This window comes from Myodes glareolus, chromosome 25 (assembly GCF_982192425.1).
Source record: "Myodes glareolus chromosome 25, mMyoGla1.1, whole genome shotgun sequence".
Lineage (NCBI taxonomy): Eukaryota > Metazoa > Chordata > Mammalia > Rodentia > Cricetidae > Myodes > Myodes glareolus.
The window spans coordinates 41,247,466-41,271,279 of NC_142050.1; the positions used below are offsets into that span (position 1 = coordinate 41,247,466).

A 23,814-nucleotide genomic window follows, 5' to 3' on the forward strand; every position below is an offset into this window, starting at 1 on the left:
GTGTCAGTACTTGAGCCCTGTTGCCATCTTTTCCTTCCTATCAGCAACCGAAGTAAACAACTATATACTTCCTTTCTTCTTTTACATTGTGAGGAAACTCAAGGTAGGAATAACAGAGACAGTAAGCTATTAACAACAATGCCTAGGTATGTATTTTGTCAACAGGATTGAAGCATTGAAAACTGTCATTTTGCCTACTTTGTAATCTCAAAGTCAGAGGTCATTACTTTCCTTACTTGGCTTAATTAGACTTTCTTGTCCAGAGAGGGAAGAGTTCTGTGCAATTCTTTGCTGTATTCCATAGCTGAGGGATCCATCTGCTCTGTGTGTGATGTTTACCTTGATTACTGTTCGAAATATGGCAAAATATATTTTGCGTTTATGAGAATATTTACCTCACATTAAACTTCGGTTGCATGCATACACACTCACACATGCACACATGCGCGCGCGCGCACACACACACACACACACACGCACACACACTCTTAGGTAAAGATGCTTCTGTTTGGGCTTGCAGGGCTAGCACTTCAGTGTGCCGCCCTCTGAGCACCCCTTCTTTTTATTTAAGCTTAGTATTCTTCAAATCTTTTCAGATTTCCATTTTTTTTAGGTAGCAATTTGACCTCCAAACAACCTAGGGAACCCAGTAGTGGCTCCCTGATGAGAGAGCCACCTGCAGAGCATTGTGCAGGCAAACCATCCTAGCTGCAAACCCCTCTTTGAACAGATTACTTCCCTTCATGAATGCTAGATGCATCTTTTCCCCTTTTAATTCTTGCTACAATTTCCCTGAGAAGCATGATGACAGCATTTAGTTTATAAATGAGCTGTCTCAGTGAACTTAAGTTACAGGTAAATTCGAGTGCAATCCACAGAGTACTGTCTTCTGTCGCAGTTCAGTTCCTGGAATGAATATCCTAGGTGATGCCCGCATGGTTTTAATTGCTCCAGTGTTTGTTCTATGTCCTCTCTGCTTTGAGTCTGTCCAATTTGGGGGAAAATTCATCTTGAGAAAGGACTTTAAGATAGTTTTTTTTTATAATGTCCAAACTTAAAGAAATAGACAAACTAATGACCGGTGATAAATTCATCCATGTACACAAAGGATTAAGTTAGAAAATATGAACTTGAACAATCTATTCTACTGAACAATCTATTCTTGTCCATCTTAATTTTTCACCTTTAAAATGAGGATAATGATATCCCCTCCATATTAATATGAAGCTTGAGCTATGTGATTGAGTTTAGAGAAAGAACAGGCCAGAATATGAGAAAGAGCTATTCAGAATATAAAGTGTTATTATGTGGGCCCAGAAGAAAATTATACCCAGTGAGCTGTTCCCACAGTAAAAGTTTATTCACAAAACTCCTTGATTCTTTCTCTACAATTCATGTAATCACTAAAGTTATTGCTTTCTTGTCTAGATATATTAACTGGATGGCTGAGTGCACCGGGCCCACATCTGAATCAGTGCAAAAATGAAACGTGGAGGAGGGAAAATAGAAAGGGACTCTTGAGCTTCCACTGAAGTCATACTCATCAGTCAACCTGCCCACATAAATACTGGAAAATCAACTCAGTTAAACAAGTTGGGAGGTGAACTTGAGTTATAATAGTGTTCCTGAACACAGGTCAATGAAAACCTGGCATACATACAAACTCCCATTTGTCATATTCTCTACAAATGCCCACTAATTGTTTTCATATTTAAATGACCCAGAATCAAACACCACAAATGTATGTTGTCAGACTGTTGGGTGTTTTCTAAAAATAAAACAGGATGGCTAGTACATAAAGTAAATTGTTGCTGGTTCTTTGTGTTCTCAGCAGAATCACAAAAGGGGAAGGTCTTAAAGAATCATTCATGTCTGGTTCAAATTCTAAAATGCTAAAGACAGTCCTGGAAGTGGTCAGTGAAACGTGTATGAATGTGCACGCATGTGTATACTTAGTCCTATTGATAATATTTTGCAAGTCATTGTCTTACATGCTTGAAAAGGTAATTTGCTTATAAACAGTATTTGAAAACCTTTAAGAATGATTTGCAGTTTGGCAACTAAGAAATTTGTAAAAATCAATTCTATTCATTTATTTTTGACAAATAAAATCAGTATATGAGGTATACAAAAGAATGTTGATTTACAAGAGTATAATCCTTCTGCCAGTTTCAGAATTCATCAGAAGGGCAAATTTTATTATCCATACACCTGGCAGACAGAATCTGTGTACGTAAGGAAATGCAGAGTTGTATCATGGTACAAGCATGAACACGTGGAAATGGCAGGAATGAAGTGACACTGGCAGAAACAGCTCACAGTAGCTCACGTGTGCATGGGATGTGGGAAGCAAATGATCATTTTCTGAGATTCTCAGGACACACATCTACCACATTAACAAGGGAAATCCAAGCCCTCTGTCTCCTGCCTTTTCACCTAATCACCCTCGGATTGCTGCCTATCTTGAGTAGAAAGCACCAGTCTCTCCCCCTATGAACAGCCTCTAAGGCTAATAAAGACCACAAACAAGAGACATGGCTAGTAAGAGCTTAAAGACCGAAGTGGGTGGAAGTATAGCTTTGGCCTAATGGCTTCCTTAGATTTCCCAAGCATTAGATTACACATTTAGCCAACCCCGAATATGAGCCTTGGCTGAATGGAGTTGGAACTCTCACCAGATGAATCATGTTCAAAAGATCAGTTCTCCCTTTTTCTTTAGTCTTCACCACTAGTGCCCCCAAAGTCATAATGAAGGACAACACTGAGATGAATTTTCTCAAGAATATGAATAATATTCATGCCTATTTTCAGAGTGATTGTGAAAATGTAGTGGCATAATCTGTATTAAAGATGTTACTACAGAGCATTATTAAGTCTATTGATTATAAGCCTAAGACAGCAGCCCCTACTGACATATACTTACAGTCTCTAGGCCCTGAGCCTGTTACTTATATGATAAGAGTCACCACGTGTGTGAGTAGGTTAAAAAACCTTGAGGTGATAGTAACTTGGGTTATCTAGGTGATTCTCCTGTCATCAAAAAACCTCTTAAAAGGGAGAAACTGAAGAGCTAGCATCAAAGAAAAAGTGACCTGAGGACTGTGTTTACACCTTTGAACTATTACTTCTGCCTGTGTTGGGACTGGAAGGGAACATTTCCTTTTTAGTAGACAGAGGTTATTGCAGAAATTCATCAGCAGCCGAGCTGCTGAGGATAAGAGGCTGTTGTTGCATAGTGGTCCATTGTGCAGCCACAAATCCAAAAAAATTAATCAGGAATCTATACCGTCTTTTCTAAAGCTCAGAAAACACCATACAGTAGCAGACTAGATCCTAAAGGATGGATCAAGGGTGGAGTTAGTGTATCTATTTCTTTCAAAATGAAATGTTCTCTCCTGAAGTGAGCTGGACTGTGCCCAAGATCCAAGAAGCTCAGGATGCACGAGATCAGGAACTCACGCAATGTACAAGGCCCAAGAGACTCTCTCCACATAACCGAAAGGAGTTAGGAGGCTCCTCACAGAAGATTCCAGGGAGCCAAGGGAATGCAGTGACATAGCTTTTGGGGATCATCATCCTTAGCAGGGTTGGCTTTCTGCGGAGGCAGCTGCTCTCCAGTCAGCTGTGCTCCTGCCTCTCCGCTCTTCCTCATATCCCGCCAGCAACCCCAGAAAGTTCATTGGACTACCAATTTAGAATCAGGTAGAATTGTTTCCTTGGTCTGCTGTCAAGGTCCTTTCAGGTAGGAAAGATATTCACATGATACTGTGAGACAGTGGATGCTTTTCTCCAAGGACTGGGATCAAGGCAGATGTCTACTTGTACTTGTATTCAAATTTGTACTGATGGTTCTAGCCTTCATTTTTGAGAAGTAAAATACATCAGAGACATCCAAGTTTCAAAAGAATAAGTAAAATCATGTTTACAGACATGTTCTCACAAGAAAAAAATGCTAATGAATCCACTTCTAAAAAAGCCACAAAATTGTTCAGTAAGGCAATCTTTGGATGGCTATTTTGGTTGTCAACTTGACTACATCTGGAATAACTAAGACCCCAAGATGATGGGCACACCTGTGAGGGATTTTTCTTCACTAAACCATTTGAAGTGGGAAGATGCACTTCTAACCTGGATCTTTGATGTGGGAAGACACAACTTCCAGATCTTTTGAGGGGAAAGACATACCTTCTTCTGGAAACCTATTTAAAGAACATGGAAGAAGGAAGTTTGCTTTTGACCACTTGCTCTTGCCCTTGCTAGCAAGTCCATTTCTTCATTGGCATAGAGCCTACTTCTTCAGGTTTCCAGCATATTCTGAAGACCAGCTGAGACATCTAGCTTTGTGGTCTGAACAACTACTGGGCTCTTGAATCTTTCATAAGCCACTCTAATAAATCAATCTCCTATCTGTCTGTCTGTCTGACTGTCTGCTATCTAAGAGAGAAAGAGAGAGATTCATTCTATAAGTTCTGTTAAGCTAGACAACCATGGGTAATATAGCTAGCCAGGGTAAAGGAACATGAAATCAATCGATGCACCATTGATACACATGAATAAAAAGAAATAATAATAAATATAATAAATAAAATAAATAATAATAATTCTGTTATAACAACATAAAACAAAACAACACTTGGGAATTAGTGGTTCAAAAAGATTGCAAAACTAACTCAGTGATGTCACCAAAATGTGGTGTGGACAAAAATGTTAATACTTGAATAAATGATAAGCAGTTAAGTGTTTACAGATCGGAAGATTTGACACTGTTGAGAAGGTGCTCTCTACAATGAAATTTACAGAATCCAGACAATCCCTATAGGAACCACAGCTAATTTTTTTTATAGGAACCAACATACTGGCTCTGAATTATCACCTCATATCATATCTAAAAATTTATACAAAGTGGACATTCACAACCCAAAGCTAAGAGCAAAAACCTTTAAACAGCAACATAAGAGCAAGTGTTTAAGACACTGGGTTTGGCAAACATAATCTTTCACAAAATGTGTGTAGTTGATATGTGTGTGCAGGTGTCAGTATGTGCAGGTATATGGATGTGTATGAGCATGTTTGTTTGTATGCAGGTGGACATGTGTGTGCAAGTATGTGCACATATTTGGAGGGCATAGTTCAATCTCAGGTCTTGGAGTTGTCCACCTTGTTTGCTGGCTTGTCAATTAGGCTAGGCAGGCTGGCCAGCACACTCCAGGATGTGCCCACTTTCATCTCCCCCACACTGTTGGTTACAAGCAGGAGCCACACACCTGGCTTTTACATGGCTTCTGGCATCATGCTCGTGCGGCACTTTACTGAATGAGCTGTCTCTCCAGCACCAGCACATGGTGGGTTTGTTTGTTTTGCTTTGCTTTTTTTTTAAAAATAAAAAAACATAACAGCTTGTGATACTTTACATATCCTAAGTGGTGGTGGTAATGCGTTGTGCCACTAAAGAATTTTAAAGGGTAAAATAACGAACAAAGAAAATAAACATGTCAAGTGTTTTATTTCTGTTATTAATGAGAAAGCCTAGTAAATGAAACCATCGGTCCAAAGGAGAGTTCAACCACAGGCACATCAGGGCTGATGAGATGAATCTGCTCATAGAAGGAAAACTGTCTAGCTACCTGCAATGACAACCCATTTTGTTTGTACAGAACATGCATGACTTACATGAACAGGAATCATAGACATCATGGTCAACAGTGAAAACCCAAACTACCCAGAACTGCAAAATAACCAAAATCAACATGCTGTGGAATCAGGCCGTGCAGATTCAGATTCATCACCCACTGAAGGATATTCAGGGATGTTTCTGTCAACTTCCCAGACTTCTGAAAGCTTTCATGGCAAGGACTGCTATGTCTGCATATAGTTTGATAAGGGAAGTTTCTCTGTTATTTGATCTAATAACTTTGACCCATTCTAACAAGTCCAATTTTATTACATTTTTCTTTTTTTAAAATTTATTATGTATTTTTTCTTTTAATGAAAACATACTTATTTATTTATAGAAAATACAATATATTTTGATTATGGTCACCCTCCTTCAACTCCCCGTCTTCAGGATTCACACCCTTTTTAGGAAGATTGAGAATCACTGTTCTTATAGAGAAGAGATTTTGGAAGGCTGACATCATTTAGGGAAACATTTATTGAAATTCTTTGATCTTCGAAGAAACCCAGTAACGGATGGAAGCCGATGCAGAGATCCACAGCCAAGCTCCTGGGCCAAGCTCTTGAGATCAATGAGTAGAGGGAGGAGGGATTATATGAGCAAGGGACAGGGGGCTGGGAAGCAGGAACATGATGGGGAAAGCCACAGACAGCTGACCTGCGCTAGTGAGAGCTGGGGAGACTGCATGCGACCTCACCAGGCCCTCTGAATGTGGGTGACAGTTGAGTGGCTTGGTCTATTTGTGGAACCCCCAGCATGGGACCAGGATCTATCTCTGTGCATGAATTGGCTTTTTGGAGGCCACTTCCTTGCTGAGTCTTGGTGCAGTGTGGGAGGAACTTGGTCCTGCCTCAACTTGATAAGCCAAGCTTAGCTGACTCCCCATGGGAGGCCTTACCTTCTCTGAGGAGTGAATGGGCAGGGAGGAGGGAGGTGAGTGCGAGGAGGGCAGGAAGGGGAACTGTGTATGTAAAATGAATTAAAAAAAAGAGAAAACCTTTGATCTTATGTGAACAGAGTGGTGAGAGTATGCAGAGCACGCTGCAAGGAGGCAGAAGCCAGAGTGCTGGGTTCTACAAGGTAGTGCTCAAGAGGTGATGGTTCCGGCTTTCTGATTCTAAGAGCCAGAGGACCAGGACACCTGCTGAAAGACACTGTCTTCTAGACATAATTTTGTTTAGGATTCAGAAAGTCAGTTTCAAATTCAGCGTCTTCAAGGTTGAGAACAGGAATCTTAGATACTTGTGCTAACAGTTCCCCACGATGTTTCCTTGGGGCAACACTTAAGTAAAGCCAGTGCAAATTATCTCGGAGTCAGAGTTTTTCTAGTGACTTTCCCAACAATAAGGGTTCTGTGTGGTTACACTTATCCTTACTGATCTCTGCCCATCAGCATCACCCTCTTCTGGTGCTTTTGATTCCCTCTCTGTATACGACAACCTCCTACTGTTTTTAGTTTATTTCCGTTCCCTGCACAGGGTTGGACCCGTCCCCACTTCATCACACAGAGGACTGGAGCTCATGAGGTCCCACTTCTCACAAAGGGACAACGGTCACTTAATGTTCACTGGGTAAATGCTGTCTCTTTCTTCAGAGGTATAACCACTGGAACGTTGCAGTAAATAACTCCCACTCATGCTCATGTAAAAAGTAAGGACAATTAAACAGTCCCTGCCCTTTCTCACCACACCCAAGACAAGAAAGTAGGAGGGAGGCTTGAGGGGAAGCAGGATTTCAACAATGTTCAGCAGCTACACCTGGTGGCTCATAACCATCTGGAATTGCAGTTCTGGGAGATCTATGCCTTCCTTGGTCTCCATGGGCACCTGCGTGCAGGTGGCGCATATAAACTCTGGTAGAAACACACACACACACACACACACACACACACACACACACACACACGTGCGGGTGTGCGCATGTGCACACATAGAATTAAAAAGGTGAAACTTATCAGGGAAGATGACCAGGAACTGATAACATCCCATGAATGAGCAGTTCCAGGGCAAATAAGTTAGAAGGAGCAAAGTGTGGAAGCAGAATCTGCCAATAAAACAAAACCCCCCCCAAAAAAGCATGGTAACCATGCTTACCAGCAGAGATTGTAAAGACATATCACTGACATGCTAGCTCATCAAGTGATTTGCATTTGGACATTCCAAGAAGTGGAAATGGGAAACTTACGCGCTTGAAAGAGGAGTCCTGAAGTGATTACTTTTACTGTTCTATTACTAAATAAAACCCAGGAGTCAGATATTAGGGTAAAAACCTGATAAATCCAGGGTGATAGAAAAAGGATCAGCTGACCCAGCCTCTCCATGCTTCCTGACTGAAAAGGCCACAAATTTTAGCCCCTCCCTATTCCTTCTTGTGTCTCTTTCCTAATCTGGGTCTACCAAAAACTTTGTGGTTAATGTTGACTCTGTCCTTTGATTCAAAGTTTAGCTTTACTGGCAGTCTCAGGTGTCAGTGTGACCAAGTCTCCCACAACAGAGGCCACTATGATGACACAGCGCAGGACAACATGGTGCTTGCAAAGAAGGCCAAGGTGCCGTGACAACTTCCTCTCCTCAGGAATAGAATCTAAGCAATTCTTGTGCAAGGCTCGACTCGGTTCATGTTGACATCATGCTGCCTCGCCATAAAACTACTATTTGGAAAGTTTCAGCTCTTTAAGATGATACTTTAAAAAATTATTTTTGGTACTTTCTAAAATGTGAAACTGTGATGTGCGGGTTTGCAGATTGGTAACAGATAAATTAGACTATTTTCAAAACTGTGGCACAGACTTTAAAGTGAGTTAGACGGACAGCTGGAAGCATGAAATCAGTTGACTATGGGGGGGGGGTGCTCATAAGAGAAGTTGCTTATCCTCGGTGATGCAAGAAAGATTAAGAACTAAGATATTGTAGATCCTCCCTTATTCTCTGATTTGGACCCTGTGTCAGAGCAATGATGGACCAGAGTGCAGAACTGAGTAAAACAGGGCATTTGTGAACAAAATTAACCCACTTCTCTATAGTCAATGTATACCTTCATATTTATTTTGTTGCTTCTAAATACAATCCGTTAGAAGACCCTAGAACAAGAATTTTCTTGAAAGATAATTTCAATTCTGTCTCTTTGTATGTGCTAAGAAGTTGCTAGGAACTGACTGCATTTTGAGGTAATCTACCTCTAACTTGCCTGATACTAGTAAGGTAATCCAATCTGGCCCCAAACTAGTGGCAATCATCCTGCCTCAGTTGCCCGAATGCTAAGGATTACAGATGTGCCCCATCATGCCCAGCAGTTTTTAATTTGTTATCATAAGCATGTAGAGAAAAATGATCATTTCAAAACTCAAAGCAGCCTTTTAAACAAACGAATAATGGCATATTGCATTTAGGCAAGATCAAATATTATATCCTTCTCAGAGAATACTATTCTTCAGAATCAGCATGTACACAGTGCTTTGGGAACCAGAGGATGGAAGGTATTCTAAAGAGCTCAGGGGAACTGTACTTGGCCTTAGGATTCCCATTACCATCGGGACTAGGATGCTGGGCTACAGAGACTCTCTCCCGTCTGTCTCTTGGCTTGGCGTTTTATCGTTGCTGGCACCAGCATTGGAAAATGTGGGTACCATTAGATCTAGCAGAGAGTTTACTTCTGTCTCCTTTGGAGCCTTGTAAGTAATGGGCAATGTAGGAACTGAAACAGTTGATTAAGGTTGCAGTGTTTTCAAAAGACTTCTAATGGGTGCTCACGTCAACAGCTTCAAAGTCATTACACACTTAGGTGCAGGGAGGAGATCTGCTCTCTCCTCACACTGACAAGTCTCTAGATGTGCTTCAAAGCAGTTCCAGTCTTTCTAATTGTTTCATCACTGACTCACAGAAAGGACTTAAAAATAATCTTTCTATCTTCAAACTATTTCAATGGTAAACATGTTACTTAGAAAAGAATGACATGGTTATATATATTTCTTATACAACCTGAGATAGGCTGGGGCTAATCATGGTTGACTGATTTTATGCCTGGCAGTTCTTTTTTCTTTCTTCTTTTTTTTTTTGAAGGGTGCATCAACATTTATCGAATAAACAGACCCCAATTCTGTTTTTTTCCAAGTCAGGCAGTTTTTGAATAGCTTAATGTAGCTCATAATTTTGGGAAAACATTTAAATATTTAATAACAGAAGCTAATCTGTGAGAGCTCAAAGGTTTGACTATGAAAAGCTCTTGCAAGTTCAGAACTTTAGCTATTTCTAAAAAGTAAAGTATAGTTCCCATACATAAATCAAGAGATAAGGTGGGCAGCACAGACATGGCATCAAAGGCATAAACAAAAAGAAAGACTGTCTTCATCAGAATTAATTTAGTTAGTTAAGTTCTAGGAAATAAAAATGCAAGCGAAGAATTCTAAAAAAATATCTGTAAGCCATATATCTGATGAAAAACTCATAACTGGAGCATGTGAAGGACTCATACCCCAGGCCAAATAGAACAGCTCAATTAGTAGATGAGCAAAGACTTTGATACTGTACTTTCTCCGAGAAGACATACAAATGCTCCATACAGTTTAAAGAAGAGATGCTGGGTTATTGTAAGTCATCACAAAACAAGTGAAAATTAGGAGTGCACCTTCTAAGGCTCCAAGCAACACAACAGAACAGGAAATGAAAAGCACAAATAACCGAGAGCGTGGTGCTGGGAATTCGAATAATACAGGGACTGCAGAAAACTGCCTGTCAGTTCATCCTTAGATTACTGATGTGAACATCAAAAATATTAAGGATGAAAACTCCTAGATGTGGTGCAGATGCCTGTGAGCAGGAGGCTTACCCAGAAGCCCATGTTTTTAAAGTGATCTTTGACTAAAACAAACAAATGCTCTCTCACACATGAAAAAAGAAACCCTCCGTCTCTAGAAGGGTTCTACTCACTGAGGTTCCATTTCAGGCCTGTGGTCGTCACCTGCTTGCAGTGCTGTCCAACAGGAATGAGGCCACACCAGCTGCCTTCCAATCCAGTGTCTACGTGGAGCCTGTGCTTTCCCTGAAGGAGAAAAGCGAGTATGAAGAAGGGGATGACGCTAACCACAAATTAGCTTAGTGCATGCTTTAGTCCTAAGAACTGATCAGCGCTGATTGAGTTCTAAGAGCTTTTCTGTATCAGCTTACTATAATCATCAGTTTTACAGTTGATAAATTGGTTAAATATATCCAGAGTTGCACATAGAAAGTATTATTTTTTATACCTGCCAATTCTAAAAATACATCCATTGCACCTACTGACGATGCAGCCTTTAGTGACACTAGATTATAGGTTTAAAAATGAACATTTGTTTAGTTATATATAAAAGATCATTTCCCAGGTAAAATCTTTAATTATCTGAGAGTCAGGTTTCTAATACTGAAAACTCAACACAAGCACTATAAGTAGTTAGTCTGTCCCCTGTGGCCATCACTGAGATCCTCACAATGTACACATAGGTGCACTGGTTAGTTTTTGTCAACGAGACAAACTAGAGACACCTGAGAAGAGGGGACCTCAACTGAGGAAGATCTCTATTGGATTGGCCCGTGGGCATGTTTCTGAGACATTTTCTTGATAAATAATTAAGTGGGAGGACTCATTCCACTGCGGGTAGTGCCAACCCTGGGCAACTGATCCTGGGTTGAATAAGAGAGCAAACTGAGCAAGTCATGGAGAGCAAGCCAGTAAGCAGCACTTGCCCATCGCCCTTGCTTCAGCCCTGCCTTCAGGTTCCTGTCCTGGCTTCCCCTCAATGATGTTCTGTAAACTGCAGGCCAAATAAACCCTTTCTGCCCCAAGTTGGTTTAGGTTAATGTTTTATCACAGCCAAAGAAAACACTAAAACAATAGGGAACATTTTATTTCAATATCCAATCAGAAAAGACCTAAATATAATTAAATAAATTGTTTTAAGGAGTAATGCATTTTGAACTGGGTGTCTGCTGTTGAGAGAAAAGGCACAACCCAGGAGATGCTATGCATACAGAAGCATGGATTGATCGTGTTACAGACATGCCTGAGTGGCAGCAATGGGTCTGCAGGATGAGAGATGAAAGAACCTTTTGATCAATGATTAAGTGGGAGGGATCAGTCCACTGTGGGTAGTGCCACCTCTGGGCAAGTCGTCCTGGGTTGTATAAGAACCCATCAGTTGCTCACTGATGGACTTCCGTGCTAGTATCAGAGGCATGCCTCTACATACACATTTTAGGTGCTAATAGTCAACACTAGTTCCTCACTTGTTAGAAAGGAACCGCCTGAGAGCATGGTAAGGAATACACTGCAGGCAGTATGCATGTGTGCATGGGGGCTGGGACTGCCCATAATCTGCTTAATGTCTTCAACTGCAAATCTTCTCTAAAAGTCAGGAAGTGTAAGTTTTAAAAATGCCTCACAGCAACCGTTCAGCTGTCCCCTCATCAGGGTGGACAGCAGCAGGATGGCGGGTCTGAAACCTGCACTAGGTGAGCAGGAGAACAGAGTCGCATCTCAGCAGCCATTACAACTGGTTCTGATTTTACCTCACCTTTAGAAAGGCGAGCCATCGTCTGTCTTTATTGCTTTGTATGGTTTTCCCTTAAAGTGACTGAGACTGGCTCATTTACCACACACTTGCTTCCCACCCCCTTCCCTCCTATTCGCCAATGCAAAATAATTCTCTCTGAAGATAGATATTCAGAATATAATACAAATGGACATCCTGAATACCACACACTGCACATTTTAACAAACCCTGAAAGGGGTGAAGATGTTTCTTTTATAATGAAGCAGTTTCCAGCAGAAGGGTGGCAGCAGTTCTCAGTTCTTTACAGATATTTTGGCTTTAGGAGGAAACGATTTGATGGTATTTTATGAAGGTAGACCTTGGCTCAGTTTTCTGTTTTAGGTTGAACTTCTAGGGCCCCATGGGAGAAATACCACACTATTGGAGGAGTGACAGCTAGGTTGCAGCCTTCTGGCATAAGGTAGTAGCTCAAGAAGGGTGAAAAAGAAAGGGCTGGAGTCTGCATGGAGGCCCTGATCTTTTACCCCATGACATTTCTGACAATGAGGGAGGCTTCCCATGGCTTATCAAAGAGGGGTTCACACATTATGAGTGTGTCTTATTTTCAATGTGTTTATATTCACTCTTACTTTTATTGCCTCTTCTTCTTTGCTTTTGGACTGCTTTATGTTTTAGTAGAAGTCAGCTAAATACATTGTATGTTTGGTGTTCTAGAAAATTCTAGTGAAAAATGATAAAGGAAAGAAAATAATTTTTTTCGGGTGGATAGTAATTCCCTGGGAGAAGATCCCTTTGCTTCCAACATATAACGCAAAGGAAACAGCACATATACATGTTCAGCTTTACTCTCCTGGGGAGAGAAGCACTGCTGTTAAACCACGGATTTAAGCAGCACAGTGGGAAGCCCCCTTCCTCGCCTTTGCTAGGTATTCACAGCCTTTCTTGTTATTCTAAGAACCAATGCACCTTAACATTTTCAGTTTGAGAATAAACTAGTTTGGTGACTTGAGAAGTCACAGATAGGTCTTAGAATATCATCAATTAGCATTTCATCTCTTGCTTTAAAAGTGTGTTTTGCCATACGTGAAGGGTCTTGGTGTTTATAAATATGCAAATTTAGCTTTTATGACTAAAAGAGAGCAGTATTCTGCTTTCATCCTGCGTCGGCATGTCAACGTGACATCTTTAAAAAATGAATGACTGGGTAAAGGAATTTTTGCTCATTCCCTAGATTTCTCAGTTTATAATATATGCTAGCCTATATGAGATTTGACAGAGGCAGGCATCTAGCCTGACGTTAAAGAACCCCTGCAGGATTTATGGCATCACTGAAGACCAGAGGCACATGAACTAATCATTCACTTCCATATACTTCCATGAATCACTGCTCAGGTTCCTGCTCTATCCTCTGTTCTCAGCTAAGATAACTCTTTGAAGTCAAAAGCAGTTTTATACAGTGAAGAAGGAACAAAAATCAATCATGGTTTGCCTTTTCAGTTGTGGTTATTTGAACAGATGCTGCAACCTTAACATGGTTGAAACAAGAAACCAGTGAAAGGTAGCAAAGATATTGCATGGCAAGTGTACTGAAAACCATGCTTAAGATCATGCTAAAGACAGACAGTATCATGACATAGGTTTCTCCAGACTATAATTCTAAGCTAGAGCAAAACATACATACACACACACACACACACACACACACACACAGAGCTACCTACTGAAGGCTAAGAGACCATTACCATTACCTTTTCTGTGTTTCTTTATTGCACCAGAGGAAGGCACGATTGAAAGAAATACTAAGGCTCACCTTAGATTTTGTCATCTAAAATTATCAAATACAAAGACATCTTAATTCAGTTTATATTTTTAAGCACTTAAATTTAGGAACCATGCCAACATTTACACAAAAATACTTTTAGAATATCTTAGTATGAGTCTTGCAAAATGCAAATGCATAGCAAATTAATAAGATCATGAAACATGGAATACAGGAAGAGCATAATGACCTTTCTAGTTGACATAAAAGATTCAAGGAGCATGTGAGACTGGTGATTCACAAAGCAGTCAGTCATTCATTAAATTGCTATTAATGCTGAAGACACACCCTGTGTTAACTGCTGTATATCATGCAAGTAAATTACCAAATCTAGTATGAATGAACACTCTTTCACGCTGCTTAAGCACAGGCCAACCTATAGCATGTCAACTTTTGCCACTCTGTTCAGGTACTTTAAATTATATTAGTATATACAGACCACTTGCAAGAAAGTAAACAGCCTGCAGGAACAACTTCAATGAGAAAGATAAAAGGATCCACACTGCATGCAACAGAAGTTAAAGGATAAACGAGAGAGAGATACAGAGAGATATAGCTACATACATTGTATATAACTTTGATATTTTGGTTTAATATTTCTACAGTCAGAAAATTTTAGAGATATGTTTCAAAATTGACAAGATATATTTGTTCTTTGTTCTGGAAATTATTTGGCAAAGTCAGGCTGAAATCACATGTCTTCTGAAATGAGTTAACCTTACTCTCTAGTTGAACAGTTAACACTTCTCAATGCTCAATTGAGCTACTTTCTTTATTCTAAATTAAAAAAAAAACAATTGTGGAATAATTGGAATTCTACAAGGGCAGACTCCTTCCCCTACTAACCACCTAAACCTAGACTATATCAAAATTCAAACTGATGAAAACAACATTCCCTTTATTTTCCTCTCACACCGGCATTTATGTTATTTAACATCTTACCCCATCTCTAGGCTTCTCTTTTATTGAATTCGAGGAAAAACTCTGCTAAATGCTGCCACACTCGTGTGTTGAAAGCATTTTCTTCCCCATTCCAAAAGTACTCTATTTTAAGCACTGACTTCTAAGAATACTTGTTTTAGGAGAAAGCACCTCTAACAGTGAAGACAGGAAGAGCTATGGAAGGCATTATGAGGTAGTATGATGGATAAGTTTCCAAATGTTCCTCATTGAGGGTCCTTCCACGTGACGCGGAGCCTGGGCAGGATGGGCACGTTTTCTGAGCTTCCACTATTCCCCCAACCTCAACAGAAGCCACAACCGCTTTGTATGTGATCTCCTTAAGTTTCCTACTTAGCACTGAGAGATGACTTCCTTTCAACTGCTACAGACTTTATCTGTGACACAAGATGCAGCATTTTGCTACTGTATTTCACCTGGAAAACAGGTTCATATTGTTACTCTTAAAATGATAACAAACCTGCTTTTTTTTTTATAGTGAAGAGAAAAAAAAGAGGTTTATTATATGTTTTCCCACTGGAAAGATGAACAAAGACTCCATTGTCTCCTTGGGGTCATCAAGTCTATCTTTGAGACATTAACATGAAATTTAGGCTTAAATAAAGGGCCAGAGGCATACACAACTAAGCAGTCCTGGTCCTGGGGTGGTCCAGTCCATCATTGCCTCAGCCCCAGTGTCTCTTCCAGGGTCATCTGTCAAGTTATAAGCAGAGATAAGCCCTCTCTGGCTGGCCACGGAGCCTCAGGCCTTTCCTTTTCCGAGCATGAGATTATTAGAAAAAAAATCCAGTATTTTGGGCTACACCAGAACTGTATGAGAGCCAAAGGGAGGGACACAAGTTTCTTTATTATACTGTAGTCCTGGAAGGACAGTTACCCTCGGAATAGGAGTCAGCTAAATGTCTGCCATATACAGCAGGAGAGTAGGGAGTGGGCACCGCAGCATCGAGATTAACACGGAAGAAGCCAGTGGGCAGAGAAAGACTCAGTGGGACAATGTGGGTGTCCAATAATGGCCGTGAACTTACTGCCCCAGGGCTTCACGGCCTTTTCTCCCAGTTCATTTGTCCAGTCTTATTCTCAGGAGTGTTGTCCCTTTAATAAACTGTCCATTTCTGCTTCTAACCACACGCCCATGGTCCAATTCTGTGCCATAGGTCAGTAGTGACTCAGATCTGTGCCTGTAACAATCTCAACTGCAGAATCATCACCAGAGATTTCCTTGTAACAAGCCTGCTTTTATTTTGTTGGATGAATTAACAGCACAGAGGGAGAGTGTCTTTATGTGTTTAATAAATATCTGACTTGGAAATTGCTTAGAGCAAATGGAAAAGGTATTGATGAAAATGTGTCAATAATTTCAAAAAATTACTTCAAAATTTGAACAGAAGAGATTGGGAGATGTCTTAAAAGTATGGGAGGGAAGGTTCAGATGGCCCAAAAGGACTCACAAGAGCCTCAGCATTATCTAGACAATGTTTGTTTAATTAATACTAGAACAAAACTGTACTCAGCAATATTTATGAATATCCTATCAACAGTGCTCAAATCACACTTTAAAATGTATGCTGTGTAGACATGTGCTATATAAAATGGAAGTTATATGACCCGCTTATTAAATCATTTCAAGACTCGATTATGTCACAATAAGTGTTACAAGAACAGAGATTTAGGAATTTAAACTATGAATTCTGATTTATCCCCCCAATTTTTTTGAAACAGGGTTTCTCTGTAGTTTTGGTGCCTGCTCTGGGACTAGCTCTTGTAGATCAGGTTGACCTTGAACTCACAGAGATCAGCCTGCCTCTGCCTCTGGAGTGCTGGGATTAAAGGCGTGTGCCACCACCGCCCGGCTTCTATGCTTTTCTATTTGAGGTTTCATTTAAGCACAGGTCAGCACTCCACAGTATGTTTTATAAGAAAGTAATTAGTCACCATGAAACTAATGCAGAATATTAGCAAAAGGAAAAAATATTTAAAACATTTGTGTTAGAATGCTTGAATTAAAGTATCTTAAGGAGATCACTTCTCCACTCTGTAAAACTTACAGATATGTAGTAAATTAATGTTATATGCATCATTCTTTTTTTGTCATTTGGAAAAACTCCAAGAATTTCTGATATTTCATAACTGGTACCATGCATTCAATGTACCTCTTATTTTCTTGGAATACTCAATGTAGAGTTAGGATTACAGTAACAAAGGATCTTTTTATTTTCTTTTTTTTCAAAGTTTATTAAATTATAAAAGTTTCCATTTCCGCCCCTCCTCCCAACACCTTCCCACTCCCCCCACTTCCTCTCCTCCTCCCTCTCCATCCCTAATGATAGGAATAATTTAATCCATTCTCAGCTTTTAAACCCATTGACTCTTTTCCCAACTTTTATCACAACTGTAAAGTGGGTGATGGGATGTCAGCCCTGAGCCATATATTCCGAGATTTCTCTTGTGTTCACCGCCCTACCTTTCTAACTAAGCAGGCCGTAGAGTGTCCTACAGTAGACATCTGCTTCCCACAACGACTCTAGGGACAGACAGGCTCTCTCACAACCTCCCTCTTGGCAGTCCCTATTTACCAGGACCCCACAACATGCTTTCTTTGTCATCTCAGAGGCTACATATCCTTAAGACTGGAAGAGGAGCGCATATAAAGACAAGAGAAAGTGTTAATGAGGAAAATAGTTTTCTCATATGAAAATTTTCAGGCAGTGTCTCTGCTAGATGAGGATGGAATAGAAGGGATGACTTTCTTTTCATCAATGTTAGGAATACCTATAGTTACAGTTAGTACCCTTCAAGAAGATTAAAAAGACAAATGCAGTTTAAAAATTAAGCATGACCATCAAACCTTATTATCTAGAAAACACGAGAATGTTCTAATTAAAGAAAGAGAAGCATGTGCTTTAGTTTTTATAATAAAATAGTAAAACTATTGTGATTTACGAACAGTGATGAGGTATTTCTCATATTTCTCCTGGAAATTCTAAGATTCAAGTTCTGGCTGACTCAGGCTGGTGGAGACTCACTATCTAGTTCACCTGTGGCACCTTCTCAGTGTCTTTAGGTGTGGAAATAGCAGTGACTGTCTCAGGAGTCCTTTAAAAAAACCCTAATTCTATCTATAAGGCTCTATCCTTATGATCTCACTATTTCTGCATGCACTTCTGCTGCTGTGATAAACACCATGAGAGAGAGAGAGAAAAAAAAAACCCAGCTGTTTTGGCTCACAGTCTGAGATGGATATTGTCCACCATGGTGGGGAAGGCACGATAGCAGACTTCTGAGGCTGGACTGAGTTAGGAAGCAGTTACATCCACACAGACAAAGCAGAGAGAACATGAAGTGGGGTCAAGTTACAAAACCCCAAGGCCATCCCCCAGTGATGGTCTTCCTCCAGTAAGGCCTTAGCACCTAAAGGTTTGTAAATAGCACCACCAGTCAGAGGATCAAGCATTCAGACTCATGAACCTACAGTAGGCATTTCACATTCAAACTACAACATTGTCCTGAAAATTATGACTTTGAGGCAAAGGTTTTTAACCTATGAATTTGATAGAGGGGCCACAAATTTTCCAAGCATATTAATTAGCATGTGGCTGTTGAGTTTCCCTTTATTTATGTGGTAGTTCTTTGTTAATGACCAATGATAGCGAGGTATAGATGCAGCTCCATACAGCACTCATCCAGGTTTTCAAAACACATTTCAAAATACATTTGAAATACCTTAATTCAGTAACTAAGTATGAAAACAAAGATCAAAAAACATTAAAAGAAAACTACTATAAATAAGGAATTTATTTTGAAACAAAATAACACAATTTTATTCCTCTCACAGATTTCATAACATATTACTGAGAATATTAATATATTATCAGAATGTATAAGTCCAAAGACTCAGCTCTAAAACCACCTCACCTGCTTTCTTTTCTAACTATTCCCCTAAACCTGTAGTCTGGATAGCTGTACCCCTTCTATGAAATAAGCTGCACTTACAGCCTATTGTTTGAAATTTTAGTCCCTCACTTAAGGTGATAATGTCTTTAATTGTTATAGCTATATGCGATGTATTCAAACAGTAGGAATATAAGAACTGTTTATGAAAATCAGTCATGGATTCGGGCCACGGCAGGGGCCCCGGCGAGGGGGAGCTAGGACTTTCCCCGACCCCATAGACACCCAGGTCAGCCTGCCCTGCTGGCTCCACCCTGCTAGCTTCCTGCCAGCCATCCCAGCTTCCATCCAGAGGGCCTTCCCGAGTGGTGAGTTGATTCGTGCCACGGCAGGGGCCCGGCGAGGGGGAGCTAGGACTTTCCCCGACCCCATAGACTCCCAGGTCAGCCTGCCCTGCTGGCTCCACCCTGCTAGCTTCCCGCCAGCCATCCCAGCTTCCATCCAGAGGGCCTTCCGAGTGGTGAGTTGATTCGGGCCACGGCAGGGGCCCCGGCGAGGGGGAGCTAGGACTTTCCCCGACCCCATAGACACCCAGGTCAGCCTGCCCTGCTGGCTCCACCCTGCTAGCTTCCTGCCAGCCATCCCAGCTTCCATCCAGAGGGCCTTCCCGAGTGGTGAGTTGATTCGGGCCACGGCAGGGGCCCCGGCGAGGGGAAGCTAGGACTTTCCCCGACCCCATAGACTCCCAGGTCAGCCTGCCCTGCTGGCTCCACCCTGCTAACTTCCCGCCAGCCATCCCAGCTTCCATCCAGAGGGCCTTCCGAGTGGTGAGTTGATTCGGGCCACGGCAGGGGCCCCGGCGAGGGGGAGCTAGGACTTTCCCCGACCCCATAGACTCCCAGGTCAGCCTGCCCTGCTGGCTCCACCCTGCTAGCTTCCCGCCAGCCATCCCAGCTTCCATCCAGAGGGCCTTCCGAGTGGTGAGTTGATTCGGGCCACGGCAGGGGCCCGGCGAGGGGGAGCTAGGACTTTCCCCGACCCCATAGACCCCCAGGTCAGCCTGCTCTACCTGCTCCACCCTGCTAGCTTCCCGCCAGCCATCCCAGCTTCCATCCAGAGGGCCTTCGGAGTGGTGAGTTGATTCGGGCCCGTGGCAGGGGCCCAGCAAGGAGGAGCTAGGACTTTCCCCGACCCCATAGACTCCCAGGTCAGCCTGCCCTGCTGGCTCCACCCTGCTAGCTTCCCGCCAGCCATCCCAGCTTCCATCCAGAGGGCCTTCCGAGTGGTGAGTTGATTCGGGCCACGGCAGGGGCCCGGCGAGGGGGAGCTAGGACTTTCCCCGACCCCATAGACTCCCAGGTCAGCCTGCCCTGCTGGCTCCACCCTGCTAGCTTCCCGCCAGTCATCCCAGCTTCCATCCAGAGGGCCTTCCGAGTGGTGAGTTGATTCGGGCCACGGCAGGGGCCCTGCGAGGGGGAGCTAGGACTTTCCCCGACCCCATAGACACCCAGGTCAGCCTGCCCTGCTGGCTCCACCCTGCTAGCTTCCCGCCAGCCATCCCAGCTTCCATCCAGAGGGCCTTCCGAGTGGTGAGTTGATTCGGGCCACGGCAGGGGCCCGGCGAGGGGGAGCTAGGACTTTCCCCAACCCCATAGACCCCCAGGTCAGCCTGCTCTACCTGCTCCACCCTGCTAGCTTCCCGCCAGCCATCCCAGCTTCCATCCAGAGGGCCTTCGGAGTGGTGAGTTGATTCGGGCCCGCGGCAGGGGCCCAGCGAGGAGGAGCTAGGACTTTCCCCGACCCCATAGACTCCCAGGTCAGCCTGCAGTGCTGTGTCCACACTGCTAGGCTCTCCCGCCTGCCATCCCAGCTTCCATCCAGGTACAAATTTCTATATTTCTCCCCTCCCACTGAGCCCATAAAATTTCCCCAGTTCAGCTGCCTTGCACACTGGGCCTGCTCTGTAGGGGCATCCCGGAAAGAGGGAGTGCCTGTGCTTCAATACCCTGCCTGGGGAAAGGTAGGCATTCTGTCAGTGAACTCCCTGCCCAACAAGGGAACCTGACCCGATACCAGAAGTTCCAATAGAGAGCATTGGATCGAAGAGATGGGCAGACGCCAAGGCAAGACCTCCTCCAACAATCTGAAAAACAACATGAAAATATCAGATCCCAACGACCCTACAACAGAAGGATTTGAGCACTCTAACCCAGATGAAGTGGAAAAAAGTGCCATTATGAAAGCAATAGAGTCCCTTAAACAGGATATGAATAACTCCCTTAAGGAACTGGTCGAGAAGTATAACAAAAAGTTTGAAGAAATGAGTATAGAAATGGATGAGAAATATAACAAAAAGTTTGAAGAAATAAGTAAATCCGTGAGTGATACCCTGAGAAACCAAGAAAAAACAATCAAACAAGTAAAGGAAACAGTCCAAGAATTGAAAACTGAAATGGAGGCAATGAAGAAAACACAAAACGAGAACCGGCTGGATATGGAAAACCTAGGTAAACGAGCGGAGACTACAGAATCAAGCATAACTAATAGAATACAAGAGATAGAAGAACGAATCTCAGATTCTGAAGATACCATAGAGAAAATAAATGCTCTGGTCAGAGAAAACGGCAAATCCAACAAATTCTCTTCACAAAACATTCAGGAAATCTGGGACACAATAAAAAAACCAAATCTAAGAATAATAGGGATTGAAGAAGGAGAAGAACTGCAGATCAAAGGCCCAGAAAATATATTCAACAAAATTATAGAAGAAAACTTTCCCAACCTAAAGAACGATATTCCTATGAAGGTTCAAGAAGCATACAGAACACCGAATAGATTGGATCAGAAAAAAACATCCCCGCGTCATATAATAATCAAAACACAAAACATAAATATTAAAGAAAAAATTTTAAGAGCTGCAAAGGAAAAAGGTCAAGTAACTTATAAAGGTAAACCTATCAGGCTTACACCGGATTTCTCTATGGAAACCATGAAAGCCAGAAGATCCTGGATAGAGGTACTGCAGAAACTAAGAGACCATGGATGCAAACCCAGACTAATATACCCTGCCAAGCTACTGTTCACTATCAACGGAGAAAACAAAATATTCCAGGATAAAAACAAATTTAAACAATACGTAGCTACTAATCCAGCCTTACAGAGAATATTAGAAGGAAAATCACTACCGAAGGAATCCAACATTCCCAACACGGCCTACAATAACTCGAACATCTAGCGACCATTCACAAGCACAAATTAAAGAAGAAAAACACATATACTCTACTACCTAACAAAAAAAAAAAAATGACCGGAGTCAACAACCACTGGTCATTAATATCACTTAATATCAATGGACTCAATTCACCTATAAAGAGGCACAGACTTAGAGATTGGATACGAAAACAGGATCCAACATTCTGCTGTTTACAAGAAACACACCTCAACCACAAAGACAGACACCTACTCAGAGTAAAGGGTTGGGAAAAGGTTTTCCAAGCAAATGGACCTAAGAAACAAGCGGGCGTGGCCATTCTAATATCTAACAAAATCGACTTCAAACTAAAATCAATCAGAAGAAATGGAGATGGACATTTCATACTCATAACTGGAACAATTCATCAGGAGGAAGTCTCAATCCTGAATATCTATGCTCCTAATATAAAGGCACCCACATATGTAAAAGAAACTCTTCTAGAACTCAAGGCGGTCATCAAACCACACACACTAATAGTAGGAGACTTCAACACTCCTCTCTCACCAATGGACAGGTCAATCAGACAGAAACCAAACAGAGAATTGAGAGACCTATTGGAGGTATTGAATCAAATGGACTTAACAGACATCTATAGAACACTCCACCCAAATAGAAAAGAATATACCTTTTTCTCTGCAGCTCATGGAACCTTCTCGAAAATTGACCACATACTCGGTAACAAAGTAAACTTCCACAGATACAAAAAAATATTAGTAACTACCTGTGTCTTGTCAGATCACCATGGACTAAAATTAGAATTCAACAACAATGCTCCCCCCAGGAAGCCAACAAACTCATGGAAACTGAACAGTCAACTACTAAATCACCCCTGGGTCAAGGAAGAAATAAAGAAAGAAATTAAACTCTTCCTTGAATTTAATGAAAACAAAGACACAACATACTCAAACCTATGGGACACTATGAAAGCAGTGCTAAGAGGAAAGTTCATAGCACTAAGTGCCCAATTAAAGAAAGCGGAGAAAGCACACATTGGAGAATTAACAGCACAATTGAAAGATCTAGAAAAAAAAGAAGCTGATTCACCCAGGAGGTCTAGAAGACTGGAAATAAACTGAGGGCTGAAATCAACAAAATAGAAACAGAGAAAACAATCCAAAGAATCAATGAATCAAAAAGCTGGTTCTTGGAGAAAATCAACAAGATTGACAAACCCCTAGCCAAGTTAATCAAACGGCAGAGAGAGAACATGCAAATTAATAAGATCAGAAATGAAAAGGGGGACATAACCACAGACACAGAGGAAATTCAGAGAATCATTAGATCTTACTATGAAAGTTTATATGCCACAAAGTTGGAAAATGTAAAAGAAATGGACATTTTTTTAGATAAGTACCATATACCAAAGTTGAACCAAGAACAGGTGAACAATCTAAATAGACCTGTTAGTCACGAAGAATTAGAAGCTGTTATCAAAAATCTCCCTACCAAAAAAAGCCCAGGACCAGATGGTTTCAATGCAGAATTCTACCAGAACTTCCAGGAAGAGCTAATACCTATACTCCTTAACGTATTCCACAATATAGAAACAGAAGAGTCATTGCCTAACTCCTTTTATGAAGCTACAGTTACCCTAATACCAAAACCACACAAAGACACAACCAAGAAAGAGAATTACAGGCCAATCTCACTCATGAACATCGACGCGAAAATTCTCAATAAAATACTGGCAAACC

The 23,814-nt window shown here is 41.6% G+C and overlaps 1 protein-coding gene across 2 annotated transcripts in view; it reads right to left on the reverse strand.

The window, feature by feature from the left end:
* Tpk1 (thiamin pyrophosphokinase 1) overlaps window positions 1-23,814 on the reverse strand; it is a 330,187-nt gene that overhangs the window by 66,346 nt on the left and 240,027 nt on the right. For both annotated transcript variants that reach the window (XM_085683895.2, XM_085683894.2), the window contains one exon: window positions 10,600-10,711. In XM_085683895.2, the coding sequence (XP_085540021.1) occupies window positions 10,600-10,711 (112 nt within the window). The remainder of the gene's footprint in view (window positions 1-10,599; window positions 10,712-23,814) is intronic.